Genomic DNA, 18,288 nt, shown 5'->3' on the forward strand with positions numbered 1-18,288 from the left:
CGTGTCTAGAAAAGTCATTTTAAAAAAAGATAAACGTTTTGCAGTTTCAAAAATGGCCAATTTTTCTACCAGATTTTTGGACGCACTTCACAAAATGCCCAAACTTGAACTTAGATGTCATATCAAAAATGACCACCTAATATGACAGGCAGCACAGACATTAGTGTTCTGGTGGCATTAGAGTTCTGGTGGTGTCAACACACTTGAAAGTTTTTGGATCCAGAGGATGGACACTTGTTTCTTCTCAGCAAATGAGGGCCAGGGTTGGCAGACCCATGATAAAATGTTAGAACAAAGCGTGAGAACACATTAATAAGCACATTATTGAAGATTGTTTGAATTAATGTCCCAAAGGCTACAAAAGTTACCTTCCTAAGTTTTGGAAAATTTTCAAAGCTCAAGCACCCAAGTGGTATCTTTCTAAAAATGTGCTAAAACTTACGTGGATATACAGTTATCTGCATACCTTGCAGTGTGTACTATATATCTGCAAATGAACAATATGCTGGGACATATGTCTGTGTGTGTGTGTGTTTAGTGGCAAATTTTCACACCTATGATCTAATTGCCTGATTATTTTCTTTGTGCTTAGTTTGTCAGGTTGTCCCAGAGCTACCTTTGCTGGGAAAAAAGGAAAAATCTCAGGGGATGACCTTCTCAGCACTAAATTCAAGACCAGCGATGGTGAGGACAGTTGATGCTGATGAGCTTGTGACTATTTCTAGATTACAGCTGGATGCAGCCTCTTGGGGACCTATTTACGACTACTACTACTACTATTTATTATTTCTGCAGCTCTGCAAATTAAGTACTCAAGAGACAGTCCCTGCTCGAAAGAGCTTACAATCTAATTAAGACAGACACACAGGACAAAGGTAGTGATTTACAAGGGGGCTGATGAGGCAGATAGGGTAGGGGACTATAAAGGGAATGACACAGATAATGGTGGTAGGATTTAAACGCAGCTTTAAAAAAGTGAGCCGTCAACCTGGATTTGAATACTGCCAGAGAGGGAACCGGAGACATCGAATCAGGCAGGTTGTTCCAGGCGTACGGTGCAGCAAGGTGGAAGGGACAGAGTCGTGAATTGGCAGTAGAGGAGAAGGGTACCGAAAAGAGACTTATCCGATGAATGGAGTTCTTGGGGGTGGAGTGTAGGGAGAGAGGAGAGATACTGAGGAGCCGCAGAGTGAATACACTTTTAGAACAGTAAGAGGAGTTGGAACCGTATGCAGAAATGGACAGGGGCGACTGAGCTAGCTAGTTGTTTAACATTGGACTTATCACACATTAATTCCCACACTGACATGCAACAGTGACCTGCACATTAACTATTAGGCACAGTCCCTGCCCATTCCAAATTAACTGTTAACATAGCACATATTGCAGGACAGCTAAAGCCACACTCTGGCACCATGCAGTAACTTAGGGCCTGTTTTACAAAGCCGCGCTAGCGGCTGCCGCGTGGCAACAGCCCCGAAGCCCTTTAAATCTCTATGGGCTTCGGGGCCATTACCGCAATGGCCCGCGCTAGAGAGCTTCGTAAAAAAGGCCCTTAGTGCAGCTTAGCTCGTATATGAGTCTCTTGCTGTCTTACCTACTGCTGTTGGATACTTTTTCGTTTCCTGCTTCCTGTGTTTGTGGGAATTAGGGTTTTGAGACAGTTTTGGTTTTATGGGAGTATTGTTATTTAGATTGCACACATACTCATTCCTGATTGTGCATACATGTGCAAACCATCGCGCATTTGGGCACTGTTATTGTAAAATGAAAAAACACAAACTGTTGTGTTTTTCTACCCCTTTTCATTTGGAAATGACATGCAATGACTATAGATATATTGTTGACATGTCTTATGTTGCTGCAAGTGACAGACCCTCCCTACTTCACATATTCTTAGAATTTGTCTCCTATGCTGCATTTAAAAATAATAAATTTGTCCTTAGCACCTCTCTTCAATAATTACACTTGTGAGAGCCCAAATCTATACAGCTCAAATAATGGAACAATAGTTAATTGATCCACCCGTGGCTCATCTTCATGGATTTATCTATCAGTAACATGATCCTCAGAAACACCACCTCGGGCTCCTGTTAAATCATGGCCCCAGGCTTTATGTGTAAACTCATCATCAGACCCACAAATAATTTCATGATAATTTAATTTAATAGCTATGAGACGTTTTAATAAAGTTTATAATATGACTTATCTGAAATGTTGTCTTCATAACTGGGGTAGCTTAGCCAACATGTTTCACAGACAAGTTTTCTCAAGACCATACATCCCTTTGAAGTACAGAACCTGTACATCCCCAGATTCAGGAAGGGGTGCAAAAAAAAACCGAACAAAAAACCCAGCGTGGATAACAACTGCAGTAAAAAAGGCGATAAGTGACAAGAAAGCATCGTTCAAAAAATGGAAAAAGGACCAAACAATGGACAACCAAATGGAACACAAAGAACACCAAAGGGAGTGTCACCGTGTGGTTAAAAAAGCTAAAAGGGAATATGAGGAGAGACTGGCGGGGGAAACAACAAACTTCAAATCGTTCTTCAAATATGTGAAGGGGAAGCAACCGGCAAGGGAAGAAGTGGGGCCATTGGATGATGGAGACAAAAAAGGAGTGGTAAAAGAGGAAAAAGAGATAGCAGACAGGTTAAATAAGTTCTTCACGTCAGTCTTCACGAGGGAGGACACATCCAATATTCCGGAACCGGAGGACATTGTAAATGGGGATCAGGATGAAAAGCTGGTCCAACTAGAGGTAAGCCAAGAGGATGTCCTCAGGCAGATAGACAGACTAAAGAGCGACAAATCGCCAGGTCCGGACGGCATTCACCCAAGGGTACTCAAGGAACTAAGGAACGTAATAGCAGAGCCACTTCGCCAAATATGTAACCTATCCTTAAAAACTGGAGAGATCCCGGAGGATTGGAAAATTGCGAATGTCACACCCATCTTCAAGAAGGGTTCAAGGGGGGACCCGGGGAACTACAGGCCGGTGAGCTTGACCTCGGTCCCGGGAAAAATGATGGAAGCACTGATTAAGGACAGTATCTGTGAACACATAGAAAACAATGGACAGCTAAAGTCGAGCCAGCACGGCTTCTGCAAGGGTAGGTCATGCCTCACAAACTTATTGTACTTCTTTGAGGGGGTAAACAGACAGGTGGATAAAGGGGAATCCATTGACATCATTTACCTTGACTTTCAAAAAGCCTTTGACAAGGTACCGCACGAAAGACTGCTTAAAAAGCTGTGGAGACACGGGGTGCAAGGGGAGGTCCACCGATGGATCAAAAACTGGCTGGCGGACAGGAAACAGAGGGTTGGAGTGAAGGGCCATTACTCAGACTGGCATGGGGTCACGAGCGGAGTTCCGCAGGGGTCGGTGCTGGGACCGCTCCTGTTCAATATATTTATTAATGACCTGGAGGCAGGAACAAATTGCGAAGTTATTAAATTTGCGGATGACACCAAACTCTACCGCAGGGTTGATACCATGGAAGACTGCGAAGATCTGCAAAGGGATCTAACGACGCTAGAAGAATGGGCCAAAAAATGGCAAATGAACTTTAATGTAGGGAAATGCAAGGTCATGCATGTAGGGAAAAAGAACCCGATGTTCAGCTACAAAATGGGAGGATCACTGCTAGGGGTAAGTAACCTTGAAAGAGACCTGGGAGTGATGGTGGACACGTCTTTGAAGGCGTCGGCACAGTGCGCCACAGCCTCAAGAAAAGCAAACAAAATGTTGGGTATCATTAAGAAGGGTATCACGACCAGGACGAAGGAGGTCATCCTGCCACGGTATCGTGCAATGGTGCGACCGCATCTGGAGTACTGTGTCCAATATTGGTCGCCGTACCTCAAAAAGGACATGGCGGTACTTGAGGGAGTCCAGAGAAGAGCAACTAAACTGATAAGAGGTATGGAAAACCTCTCATATACTGACAGACTGAAAAAGCTGGGGCTGTTCTCCCTGGAAAAGCGGAGACTTAGAGGAGACATGATAGAAACCTTCAAGATCCTGAAGGGTATAGAAAAAGTAGACAGGGACAGATTTTTCAGATTATGGGGAACCACAAGTACAAGGGGGCACTCGGAAAAATTAAAAGGAGACAGGTTTAAAACAAATGCCAGAAAGTTCTTTTTCACCCAGAGAGTGGTGGACACATGGAACGCGCTTCCGGAGGCTGTGATAGGCCGGAGCACGTTACAAGGCTTCAAAGAAGGTTTGGATAGGTTCCTAGAGGATAAAGGAATTGAGGGGTACAGATAAGAGTAGCGGTAGGTTATAGGGATAGTCTGGGACCATTGCTCAGGCAATGGGCCTGATGGGCCGCCGCGGGAGCGGACCGCTGGGCGAGATGGACCTCTGGTCTGCCTCAGCGGAGGCAACTTCTTATGTTCTTATGTTCTTATGACTACTTTGTGAGTCTAAGTGTTTTGAAAATGAGCAACAAAAAACACTGTGCAAAGGTGATGTTCCTGAGATGGGCTTTATTGATAAATCAACTAAGTATTCGAGAATGTCTCCCTGCTAGTCCTTGAGGTTGAAAATATGTGGAAAGAGTAAACAATCCAAATGTACTGATATGCAAAGGCTCCACGTGAGCCGTGCTTCAATATCCAAATGAGTAGGAAAATGAGCCCCATAATCTCCCAGATTCTGTATAGGTCACCCAAGTTTGGATGCTTGCCTTTGGGTGCAGATCCCAAATGTGTATGGAAGCTGGTTAGTCAATTAGGCACTAATTATTGGAGTTAATTGGCAATAATTAGGTATTATGCACCAATCTGCCCTATGCTCTATTCCAATATCACAAACTTTTAAAGCCGCCACACTAATCTCGGGGCCGCGGCTGGAGGGCGCAGACATCGAAGTGATGATATCACGTGCATGTGTGATGTCATCATGTCGACATGCGCGGATGTGTTCCAACCGTGGCCCTGAGCCTTCTATTAGCGCCGGTGGGGGGAGGGGGGAAGGGTTCTGCAGAAGGAGAGATGAGGAGAATGAGCAGAGACGCCGGCAAGGAGGAGAGGTGCAGGCGCAGACTGACTGACTACAGGACATGCCTCTTGCCATAAGAAGCACATCCTGTAAGCAGTCAGCCGGTGCCTCTCCTCCTCGCCAGCATCTCGTGGCACACCTGCTGCACACAGTTTGCGATACACCACCCTATTCTATACCATGGGCACCTATATTTGATAGTTTGCAACTTATAAGGGGGCATGGCCATGAAAGGGGCATGGGAAAGTTGAGGGAATTCCCAGTAGAGAATGACACGGTGACTGTAACCCGTGGGTAGCCGTGGATAACCCGCCAATACGGGGAGGCAAAAAAATTGGTCGCGCGGGTACGGGGACAAGGCCATTCACCAATCCGTGGAGTGATGAATGGCCTTGTCCCCGCAGTAAAGTATCTGCTGTGTTGCTTCCCTTCCCAGCCCTCCTCGCAATTGCGACACTCGCTCCCTCCCGCTGGCGGCAAAAAAACCCAAACAATCCATCTGGGCATCTCTTCCTTTCGCCTAGCCATCTTCCTCCCTTCCCCTCACCTTCGTGGGCGCTCTTCATAGTTTTCTCTTTCTGAGGTGTCTGGATGCGGCAATGTTCTCACCAAGTCCTGTGCGACTGCCCCAAAGCTTTTCCTCTGACACAAGCCGCCCAGGCAGAAACAGGAAGTGCATCAGAGGAGAAGCTTTGGAACTTGGTGAGAATGTTGCCACGTCCGGATACCTCAGAAAGAGAAAACTATGGGGAAGGGAGGAAGGTTGCCCGATAAGGGGAAGAGGTTGAGTGGCACTGAAGGAAAGTAGAGGGATGGGGGGAAGAGTAACAGACACTGAAGGGAAGTGAGGAGGGGAGAGAGAGGGAAGAAGATGCTGGTTGGAAGGGGAGAGTGAGAGAGGGGAACAGATGCTGAAAGTGGAGAGAAAGGGAGCAGACATTAGAAGGAAGTGGGGAGGAGAAAAAGGGGAATAGACCCTGGATGGGAGGGGAGAGAGAGAAGGGAACAGACACTGGATGGGACAGGATAGAGAGGAGAGCAGAATTTGTAAGGAAGTGGAGAGGAGAGAGTGAGCACATACTGGATGGAAGGAGGAGATAAAGAAAAAGAGCACATGCTTGATTGGGGTAAGAGGATAGATTTAGTGAGATACTGGAAGGGGTGAGGGAAAGAGGTGGCAAGCTGTAGGTAGACACAATGAAAGGGAAATTGAGGACTGGAAAGTAAGTAGACAAGAGGTAGAAAACAAATTGAGAAGGAAGAAAAGAAAAGGAAGGGAAAGGGAGAGGAGAAAGATATCAGAGCATTAGGGGAGGGGGAGGAGATAGATACCAGATCTGAAGGGAGGAAAGGAGGATAGAGATGCTAAAAACCACCTGGGGGAGGGAGTGAGAGATGGAAGGGAAGAAGACAGAGATGCCAGACCATGGGGAGAGCGGAGGGAAGAAGATGGGTGCCAGACCAATGGGGGAAGGAGGGAGAGGTGGAAGGGAGAGACAGACAGTTTCTATAAGGAAGAGAAAGACAAGATGAGGAAAGAAGAAACCAGACAGCAAAGGTAGAAAAAAAATTCTATTTCTTTTCTTTTCTTTTTTTACATTAGGATAATGTAGTATTGTAGCCGTGTTCAGTATAAAACTATTCAAGGCTTGTGTGGCTGGGATCAGATGGTTTGTGGGGACGGGGTGGGGATGGGGACCGAGCTCGCGGGGATGGGGCAGAGACGTGGACCGAGCTCACAGAGGATAGGGACCAAGTTCGTGGAGACGGGGCAGAGACAGGGACAAATTTTTCCCCATGTCATTCTCTAATTCTCAGAAATTAGGCACTATGTTGTAGTTTACTTGGATTTGCACACCCAACTGCCATCAGTAGAGTGCCAGGATGTACACTAGCATTTAGTGGTATATTTCCTCATACTCAAAGATAGACGAGGGAAGCGCGCTAAAGAATACTAGCTTAGCACAGATCTTAATGGCACTTACCTTTGGGCGCCATTTACTGAATCTGGCTCAATACAGTATGTCTCTGAAATTATTCCCCCATCCTCCAGAGGGAGGGAGGAAAGGGTACCTACTACCTAGGAACCCTAAACTGCACTTTAATTTACCACACTAGCCCCTTTATGAAGAGTTCCCTGTAAGCATCAGATTGCACATTAGAGGCCCAGTGCTTCTAGGCAGGAAAAATAATAGGAAAAGGAAAGTACACAGTACATTTATATTCAATTGTTGGGGGAAAACAGCAATCTACCTCTTTTGAACTTGGTTATTATTTCTCTTACCCCAGTTCCTGTGTTTCTTTAACTTAAGAATCAAGTTAGTCTTTCGCTCTTGAATATCTGACTGACACAGGGGAAGATTCTCAAAGCTTCGCGGTAAAAACCAATGGGCCGCTGTCGAAACCGTTCTTATAACGACTTTTAAAAAGCGAGTCATTCTCCCACAATAGCGTATGCAAATGAGGTTCATGGAGTGGAACATAGGCTTGCTAAATTTACTTGAGATGACTTGTTAGTCATAGCGATCAGCACATGCACAGAATATGCCCGCATTAAAAACAACCCCCCCAAATCAAAGATCAGCAGGAGAGATGCCCATTCTCCTGCCGCGTCGCACAATCTCCCTGGCAGTGGGAGAGATGCCCACTCTCTCCTGCTGTCACCTAACACCCCCCCAACTCCCCCTGTGCCCCGAACTGCACACACACACACAAACACACCTGCAGCAGGAGAGATGCACACTCTCTCCCACCATCGCCCCCCCAATAACTCCCCCATTCCCCCAATGACTACCCTCCCTACCTTATTTAGGAAGTATGGTCAGAGGGACGCTACCTGTTGTGGCTGCAAGGCCCGCTTCTTATAAAATGGTGGGCCTTCCCCTTCCCAGTGCATCCTGGGATGTGCCAGGGAGTGGCCCTTCCCCGGCACATCCCAGGATGCACCAGGAAGGGGAAGGCTCGCCATTTTGTATGAGGTGGGCCTGCCAGTCGGAGCATGTAGATGTCCCTTCAGCCGGACTTCCTGAATAAGGTAGGGAGGAGTGGGGGGATGGTTATAGGGGGCACTGGGGAGTTGTCGGGGGTGTTTGGGCAAAGGCAGGAGAGAGTGGGCATCCCTCCCACTGCAGGGGGGGGTAGAGTCGGAAGCACTGGGTATTGTCGGGGGGGGGGGTGATTGTGAGAGAGAGTGGGCATCTCTCCCACTGTTGGGGGGTAACAGTGTCGGGTGATTGGGCAACAAGGCAGGAGAGAGTGGGCCTCTCTCCTGCCAATCTTCAATTTGGGGTTTGTTTTGTGTGTGTGGGGGGGGGGGGTTCTGAGATGTCAAACCTTTCTTTCCTGTCAGTGCCTGAGTCAATCAGCACTCAGACACTGATCAGAAAGTAAGGCTACGACAGCTCAGACCTGTTGGTAAATTTTGGCCGCAAATGTGGCACAACGAGGTTAGGGAATCACTCAGCAATGATAGAGATCGCTTAGAGTGCTCATTTTAATATTAATGACCTTGTTGTACTACATTTGCATGGCAGTATCGGAGACTGCTAGAAAACTCAGAAAAGACCACGGTAAGCCATTTTGATAATCTGCCACTAAAATGCATGCATGCTAAACCGGCTGGAACGGATTTAGCGAGCATGTTAAAGGCGCATTTTAGTTTTGAGAATCTTCCCCACAGTCCTTCATGATGACTCTAGTTCTGGTACAACTCTTTTTAATTCATGAAAGATTTTGTTATAGACTATGAAAAAGGACACTGAAAGAAGGGGAAATAACAGGTTGTATGTACCACAGTGTATGTACCACAGAAGAAAACCTAAAGCTGAGAAAGGGCTGTGCTTCAACCTTTATTTTGTATTTTTCTGCTTTCTTCTATATACAGTCAAACCTTGGTTTGCGAGCATAATTTGTTCCAGAAGCATGCTTGTAATCCAAAGCACTCGTCTATCAAAGTGAATTTCCCCATAGGAAATAATGGAAACTCAGACGATTCGTTCCACAACCCGAAAACTTTAATACAAAATACTATACGTACTTGTATTGCAAGACCTCGCTCTTTAGAATAGCCACTACACTCCCGCAGCGTCAGAGAGAGAACCATTGGCTCAATTGTGATTGAGCTGTATGTATGTACTTGTATTGCAAGACATTGCTTGTATAGCACGTTAAAATTTAATAAAATGTTTTGCTTGCAAAACACTTGCAAACCAAGTTACTTGCAATCCAAGGTTTTACTGTACTCTGATCTTATTATTCCCTTGCAGTAGACGAACAAGAACTATAAATACAAATGGCTGGATGATATAGCTATGCTTCAATCTAATGAGAGTTTTATGTTTTCTAATTTCTAAAGTGCCTCTCAAATGAATGTGCCAGGTGATAGGATGGGATGCTGAAAAGTTCTCAGCCCAGCCAAGAAGATATGGTTCAATCTGATCTGAAACAATATCAAAACATAGAATTTTGTTTCTGCAAATTGGCACTTAACAAAATAAGATAACACTCTTTTCAGCTACAGTGTCAAAATAACACTTAGAATTTAGGAAGTTGGTTGCTTGGGCTGAGTACTTTTCAACACCTAACATAAGAACATAAGCAGTGCCTCCGCCGGGTCAGACCATAGGTCCATCACGCCCAGCAGTCCGCTCCCGCGGCGGCCCAAACAGGTCATGACCTGTCTAAATCACCAGAAGGGGCCCCCATGCCACCTTGGTTTCCTGATGAGTCCTATCTTCCCATCGAAGTCCTAGCCCTCTGGTCTTGCACATGCACGACCTGGTTGGGTTTCTATACTTTCTCAGTATCCCACGATCCCTTTATCCCCCAGGAATCTGTCCAGTCTCTGTTTGAATCCCTGTACCGTACTCTGCCCGATCACTTCCTCCGGTAGCGCATTCCTAGTGTCCACGACCCTTTGGGTGAAGAAAAACTTCCTTGCATTTGTTTTGAACCTATCTCCCTTCAGTTTCTTCGAATGCCCCCTCGTACCTGTTGTCCCCTTCAGCCTGAAGAATCTGTCCCTATCCACCCTCTCTATGCCCCTCATGATCTTGAAGGTCTCTATCATATCACCCCTGAGCCTCCTTTTTTCCAGAGAGAAGAGCCCCAGCCTGTCCAACCTCTCGGCGTAATGGCAGTGTTCCAGCCCTCTTACCAGTTTCGTTGCTATCCTTTGGACTCTCTCAAGTACCGCCATGTCTTTCTTGAGGTACGGCAACCAATACTGAACGCAGTATTCCAGATGAGGACGCACCATCGATCGATACAATAGCATGATGACTTCCCGCGTCCTGGTTGTTATGCCCCTCTTTATGATGCCCAGCATCCTGTTGGCTTTTTTCGAGGCCGCTGCACACTGTGCAGATGGCTTCAGTGATGCATCCACCAGCACACCCAAGTCTCTCTCAAGACTGCTTTCTCCCAACAATGCCCCCCCCATTTTGTAGTTGAACAACGGGTTCTTTTTCCCTATATGCATGACCTTGCATTTTTTCATGTTAAAGCGCATTTGCCATTTGTTTGCCCAGTCTTCCAGCTTGTCTAGGTCCCTTTGCAGGTCTTCACACTCCTCCCTGGAGCTAACTCTGCCGCACAGTTTGGTATCATCTGCAAATTTTATAACCTCGCACTTTGCCTCCTTTTCCAGGTCATTGATAAATATGTTGAAGAGTAACGGCCCCAGCACCGATCCCTGTGGCACACCGCTCGTGACTCCCTGCCAGTCAGAAAATTGGCCCTTTACTCCGACCCTCTGCAGTCTACCCGACAACCAGTGCTCGATCCATCTGTGCACATCCCCTCCCACCCCGTGGTTCCACAGCTTCCTAAGCAGCCTTTCATGTGGAACCTTGTCGAAAGCCTTTTGGAAATCGAAGTAAATGATGTTGACGGGTTCCTAATTGTCCACCCGACTGCTTATTCCCTCAAAGAAGTACAGAAGGTTCGTTAAGCACGACCTTCCCTTACAGAATCCGTACTGGCTTTTTCTCAGTAGGCCATTTCTCTCAATGTGCTCACAAATGCTGTCCTTGATCATAGCTTCCACCATCTTCCCTATAATTGAAGTCAGGCTCACCGGCCTGTAGTTCCCGGGGTCACCCCTCGATCCCTTTTTGAAGATAGGTGTGACATTCGCCAATCTCCAGTCCTCTGGTACCTCTCCAGTTCTTAAGAATAGGTTGCAAACATGCTGGATTGTGCCCGCTATTTCTTGTCTTAGTTCCTTCAGAACCCTTGGGTGGATCCCGTCCGGACCCGGTGATTTGCCGCATTTTAACCTGTCTATCTGTTTGAGGACATCCTCCTTACTTACCTCTATGTGCTCCAATTTTTCAGCCTGTTCCCCACTCATGAGCTCCTCTGAGTCCGGTATATTAGATATATCTTCTCTCGTGAAAACCGACGAGAAGAACGTGTTCAACCTCTCAGCTATCTCTTTATCCTCCTTAATCACTCCCTTCCTATCCCCATCGTCCAACGGCCCCACCTCATCTCTCGCTGGTCGCTTCCCCTTTACGTAACTGAAGAATGCCTTGAAGTTTTTCGCCTCCCTGGCCAGCCCCTCTTCGTATTTTCCTTTTGCTTTTCTAACCTCTCGGTGGCATTCCTTTTGGCAATTCCTGTGCGCCTGGTGATTTTCCTCCGTTGGGTCCTTTTTCCATCTCCGGAAGGATACTTTTTTGTCATTTATTGCCCTCTTTACTTCTGTTGAGATCCAAACTGGGTCCTTTGACCTCTTGTTCTTGCAGCCTTTCCTGAAACTGGGGACGTACCTTCTTTGTGCTTCCTGCAGGGTGTCCCTGAATAGGGTCCAGGCGCTTTCCACAGTCTCCATCCTAAAGATGTTTTTGAGCTTCCTCCCCACCATTTCCCTCATAGCAACATAGTTCCCTTTCTTGAAGTTGAGCGCAGTTGTTGCGGTCCTCCTTACTGTGGGTGTCCCCCTTTCTAATGTGAATCTGATCGCATTGTGGTCACTGTTGCCTAGTGGTCCTCCCACTTCTACCCCACTTGCAGGCCCCCCTAATCCGTTCAGGATGAGGTCAAGAGTAGCACTCCCTCGCGTCGGTTCCATGACCAGTTGCTCCATGAAGCAGTCCCTCACAGCTTCTACAAATCCTGTTTCCCTAGTGCAGTTGGAGTGACCCGTACTCCAGTCTATCCCCGGGTAGTTGAAGTCCCCCATTACTGTCACACTTCCAGTCCTGCACTCCTGTCTCAGTTCAGCTTCCAAGTCGTGTCCGACTCCTTCCGGTGTACCAGGTGGGCGATAGTACAGCCCCAGTTTTATGCCTGCACCCTTGTTTCCTGGCAATTTGACCCATAGCGATTCCAGCCCCTCTGCCTTCGTTGCCATATCCATCCCGACCGAGTAGATAGAGTCCTTTATATATAGTGCTATGCCTCCCCCCTTCTTGTGGGTCCTGTCCCTTCTGTAGAGTTTGTACCCCGGCAGCGCTACATCCCAATGATTCTCCTCTGTCCACCATGTTTCTGTAATTCCAATTATATCCAGGTCTTCCCCCTTGGCCACGACCTCTAATTCACCCATTTTGGCCGTGAGGCTTCTTGCATTTGCGCAAAAGCATCGCAGGTCCCGTCGTTTTTCCTCCACCTCTGCATTTACCTGGGCCGCCTCTCCTGTTCTCTGTATTTCTGCTTTGCCCTCAGCTTTTACCCTCGTAGCTTTCAGTTTCCCCACATTCCCGTCACCCCACTTCCCCGCTTTTCCTCCGGGTTTTCTTGCCCCCTCTTGGGCCCTGGCCTCTGTTCGATCCCCCTCGCCTTGTGTCACCCCTATATTGCCCTCCGTTTTCGCCCTTGTGCCACCCAGTCCCCCTGTGTCCCCATGCCCCTTAGTCTCCTCCCAGCAAGCTCCCTTTACCTGTTGTTTCCCTCGCTGTCTGATCATAAGATCCATCGGTCTCTCTACTTCCTCTATGCAGTCAGCCCGTTCAGCATCTGTTCTGGATACTGTTGTCCGAAGCGTCAACATCAGATCAGCTGTCGGCTTTCCCCCTCTCCTCAGTTTAAAGCCCTCTCGATCTCCTTCCTCACATTGGTGGCCAGTATTCTAGTTCCCTCTGTGCTCAGATGCAGGCCGTCCCGCCAGTAGAGCCTACTCTTTTCCCAGAACGACGTCCAGTTCCTCACAAAGTGGAAGCCCTCCTCCTGGCACCATCTCCTCAACCATGTATTCACAGCCTGGAGGTCTGCCTGCCTCTTTGCATCTGCTCTCGGTACAGGCAGGATCTCTGAGAATGCTATCCTCCGGGTATTCCGCTTCAGTTTACGTCCCAGGACCCTGAACTGGTCAGTCAGCGTGGCCATGCTGAAGTTCCTCCGGCTCACATCATTCGTTCCGACGTATACTGTTACATACAACCAGTGCAATATAAAAAATAAATTGCAAAAATCAATGATTAAAATTACTTAAAGCATCCCAAGAAATCTAGCAGGGAAAATCCCCCAACCTTAAATAAATCTAACTAATCTAGAAGTCCATAAGCCATTATTAAGATGGACTTGGGAAAATCCAATGCTTATGTCTAGGATAAGTGGCATAAAATCTGTTTTGTTATTTGGGATCTTGCCAGGTACTTGAGACCTGAGTTGGCCATTGCTGGAAACAGGATACTGGGCTTGATGGACTTTTGCTCTATCCCAGTATAGCAACTCTTATGTTCTTATAATGCCAGCTCAAAGTTGACTTTATTTTTCCTGGAATATCATGCCTTGCAAAATTCAACACAGTTTGTGTAATTCAATTTACATAATAATAAAGGGGTTTGTATGCATTTTCATGCTATGAATCTCATTATTATTTAGCCTGCAGTTGTCGTTTAATGTGTGTTATGAGCAAATATCATGCATTATTCTCCTTTATGTGATAAACTAATTATTACTATATATATCTTTTTCAAGAGAGAGAGAAAGTGGGTGAGATAGCTGCAAACAAATTAATTGTGATATAGTAAAAGTGTGGGTTATCATTTTGCTAAGTCGCTATTAGTCATCCAGAACCAGGTACTATATGAATTAAGAGTATAATTTGATCATGTCTTCTAAAAAATGAAAGACTTTAAAGTTGTAGTCTTCAGGGGAATCCAGTCAATGTTAACTAATTTTGTAATTTCTTCGATAGTTCTAGAGAACGATGAAGAAATTAAACAGTTAAACAAAGAAATTAGTGAGCTGACTGAGTCCAATATGGAGGTGGAGTCCGATATGGTAAAGTTGCAGTCCCAGGTAAGTGCCTTCGCTCCTAACTCAGCATTCTGATCCCACATATTACAGAATAATGCATGTATGTCCCAGATGCAGATAGACAGAGAAAAGCTATGGTCCAAGTTGTATCTCCCTTGCCTTATCCACTTAGCCACTGCTTAACCACTCTCAAATTAGGGCATTTTTATGTAAAGCATTCCGCAACGCATCGCTATTCTTAAGAAGATTCATGTCTTGATGTTTTATTTTTCTCATTCAAAAGGCAATTTCAGAGCTATTTGCCTGGGTAAACTTCCCATCTCTGCCAAGTTAAAAGTATGATTGGGTAGGTTTCCATTTAGTATCTATGTCAAAACTTTGAAAAAGAACCTCTTCTATAATGGAAGATGCAAAACACCATCCAAAAAAGGGTGAAACATAAAAACAAGCTCTTCAAATAATACCATCATCAGATACCCTATTGTTTACTCGTAACAATGGCATCTCTCCCACTGCTGGGGGGGGGGGGTGCTTCTCAAAACAGCTTTTCTAGCACTCTCCAACACTGTTATGCCAGGGTTTTAAAACAGTGATGTCACTGTACCGGCCCCCTGGACCAATCACTGATTTTTGTCACCTAATGCCGACACCGTTCTTGGAGAATGGCTCAGTGATTTTAAAGAATCCACCAGAGTGTTTATTTTAATGTTGAAGGGCCCGTTTGCATGTCAACGTCGGAGACTGCTAGAAACCTTGCTAAAAACAGAGATAAGCCATTTTGATAATCCGCCGCTAAAATGCGCGAAGGCTAAACTGTGGGAAAACAGTTTAGCAACGGCGTTAAACTATTGAGAATATGGGCCTAAGGGTGGAAAGATACCCAAACAGACCCGATGACCACAGGTGGGACCCTCCCATCCCCTTAAGAGGCACCTTGGGTAAATCTCTTCTTAAAGGCGCTTAATAAATTCAAATAAATAAATAAAAGTGACAGTACATACCATTTATCTGGTACATACCATATTTATCTGGTCTGTTTCCCCTCGATAGTTGTAATTTACTATTTTACTGTTTTGTACATCGCTTAGAATTTTGAATAAGCGATTAATCAAATCCATAATAAACTTGAAACTATATAACAACTGCAGATAAAATGGCCATTCATCTTAGAGCAGCAAGCAGGTTTTTGGAGTAGCCTAGTAGGCAGAGCAGTGGAATATAGAGAAGGGGACCCAGGCTTGTAGTTGACTCTAACTGGTTCACTGGTGGTGGGAAAGTGTTAGGGCCACAAAAACCACAAAATGCCTACTGAACTCAAAAATAGATAACACCTGCAGGCATAAGGCTATTGTAGTAGTGTACAATTAAGCAGAGTACATTTTTTGCTATTCCTGGAGTGCTCACCAAACAAGGAGGCTATGGTATAATGTGTACCTGGGACCATTTATGTGAGGTCTGCTGCAGGGCCCCCTAAATTGCTCTGCTGGGATGTCTGTGTGAAAATGGCCCTTAAAGAAAAATGCACCGAACACAAAAACATAAGAACATAAGCAATGCCTCCGCTGGGTCAGACCTGAGGTTCATCGTGCCTAGCAGTCCGCTCACGCGGCGGCCCAACAGGTCCAGGACCTGTGCAGTAATCTTCTATCTATACCCCTCTATCCCCTTTTCCAGCAGGAAATTGTCCAATCCTTTCTTAAACCGCAGTACCGTACTCTGCCCTATTACGTCCTCTGAAAGCGCATTCCAGGTGTCCACCACACGTTGGGTAAAGAAAAACTTCCTAGCATTCGTTTTGAATCTGTCCCCTTTCAACTTTTCCGCATGAACATGTTTGGTACTGGATTTTTGGCTGTTTTTCACAAAACATCCAAAATCAGATTTGGGCATCATATTGAAAATGTCCCTCTTTATTTGATGCAAATACTAATATATATTAGTATATATGTATTTAAAATACGCTTGAAAGAGATAAATAGCCACCTCTCCAAGCTACTGACCAAGACGACCAGCTACAAAACATTCAGGAAAGAACTGAAAACTATACTTTTCAAAAAATTTGTCAAATGAGCTAACAAAAGCTTTATAAATCCTCCCCCAGATCCCATCACTCAAGCTAGTCTTCAATTCGTGTAAGCTCACTCTATCTATCAACTCTGTAATCTCCCTAGCAATGCCCAGGCCAACTCTTTTTGTAAACCACCTAGAACTGAAAGGTATTGGCGGGATAGAAAACAATAATGTAATGTATGAGTGAAATAGGGTTCCATTATCATTGGGACAGAATTACCATCCCCGTGTTGACCGCAGAAAATTACTGTCAAAAGTTGAACAGTTCTGTGAAGATCCTAATGGAGAATTTTAAACTATCTCTCTTCTTTCCTGGAAACAGGGAGAGAGGGGGTGGCAAGAAAGATTAATAATTCTGCCCCTTGCTATTCAGATATCATCAATGGAAAAGAACTTGAAGAACATTGAAGAAGAGAATAAACTGATTGAGGAGCAGAATGAAGCCCTCTTTCTGGAACTTTCTGGACTCAGTCAGGCACTGATCCGAAGTCTTGCCAACATCCGCCTACCACACATGGTAAGAAACCATTTTCAAAGTTCAGAATGATATTCTGCACTTTAAAGACTCGGGGCAATCACATGTCTTTACAATATGCCAGAGAAACTCTTATGCTCAAACTTAAGACATTTGCTTTTTCTGAAATAAGAGTGTCATGGAAATTGTTTCAATATAGCAGAGTCCTGGGCCCAGATGCACTAAAGCCAGCGAATGCCACTAAACCTTTTTTAACAGCTTTAGCGATGATCACATTTGCTGACCCGATGCAGAAAATGGCTCACTGCCTGGTTTTCTGCACGATCACTCATTTCCCAATCCAACCATGCAAATAAGCTGATTAATATTAAAATGCCATGTAAACTAGTAGAGTGATTGATTCTCTAACATGGCTTCCCAATGCACTAAAAAAGTGATCACTTTTAGCGATCCAAAAAAAGCGACTGGTCAAGATCAGTCCCTTCCTGTCTAACCTTTTTTTAATGGGCACAGATGATGTGCATATTACACATGCACAATGTCTACCCCATTAAAAATAAAATAAAAAAGCACCCTCCCCGACAAACCGGCACCAGAAACCGACCCCCCCCCCCTGCGCCAGCGAAACGGCAGGAGGAATGCCCACTTCCTCCTGCCATGCCGACCCCTTCTCTCCCGTGCAAGAAAAAATGGCAGAACGGATGCCCACTCCCTCCTTCCATGGAAACTCCCTCCCCCCTGCAGTAGTGAAATGGCAGGAGGGATGCCCACTCCTTCCTGCCACCGAAGGCCCACTCCCAAACTAGGTGCCCCCCTCCCCCAACATCCTCTACCATCCCCCTTTCCCCCAGAAAAAAAGACAGGAGGGATGCTCACTCTCTCCTGCCACTGGAGGTTCCCCGAAACCTTATCATAAGCACATAAGCACATAAGCAATGCCTCTGCTGGGTCAGACCTGAGGTCCATCGTGCCCAGCAGTCCGCTCACGCGGCGGCCCAACAGGTCCAGAACCTGCGTAATAATCCTCTATCTATACCCCTCTATCCCCTTTTCCAACAGGAAATTGTCCAATCCTTTCTTAAACCCCAGTACCGTACTCTGCCCTATTACATCCTCTGGAAGCGCATTCCAGGTGTCCACCACCCGCTGAGTAAAGAAAAACTTCCTAGCATTTGTTTTGAATCTATCCCCTTCTAATTTTTCCGAATGCCCTCTTGTTCTTTTATGTTTTGAAAGTTTGAAGAATCTGTCTCTCTCCACTTTCTCTATGCCCTTCATGATCTTGTAGGTCTCTATCATGTCTCCTCTGAGTCTCCGCTTTTCCAGGGAGAAGAGCTCCAGCTTCTCCAATCTTTCAGTGTATGAAAGGTTTTCCATGCCCTTAATCATTCGTGTCGCTCTCCTCTGGACCCTCTCAAGTATTGCCATATCCTTCTTAAGATGCGGTGACCAATACTGAACACAGTACTCCAGGTGCGGGCGCACCATTGCCCGATACAACGGCAGGATGACTTCTTTC

The 18,288-nt window shown here is 45.8% G+C and overlaps 1 protein-coding gene across 2 annotated transcripts in view; it reads left to right on the top strand.

Annotated features, from left to right (window-relative positions):
* Positions 1–18,288, top strand: part of MYT1 (myelin transcription factor 1) — a 345,874-nt gene that overhangs the window by 321,318 nt on the left and 6,268 nt on the right. For both annotated transcript variants that reach the window (XM_033914908.1, XM_033914909.1), the window contains 3 exons: positions 593–684; positions 14,163–14,266; positions 16,668–16,811. In XM_033914908.1, the coding sequence (XP_033770799.1) occupies positions 593–684; positions 14,163–14,266; positions 16,668–16,811 (340 nt within the window). The remainder of the gene's footprint in view (positions 1–592; positions 685–14,162; positions 14,267–16,667; positions 16,812–18,288) is intronic.

The sequence above is a fragment of the Geotrypetes seraphini genome, chromosome 11 (genome assembly GCF_902459505.1).
Source record: "Geotrypetes seraphini chromosome 11, aGeoSer1.1, whole genome shotgun sequence".
In the NCBI taxonomy this organism is placed as follows: domain Eukaryota; kingdom Metazoa; phylum Chordata; class Amphibia; order Gymnophiona; family Dermophiidae; genus Geotrypetes; species Geotrypetes seraphini.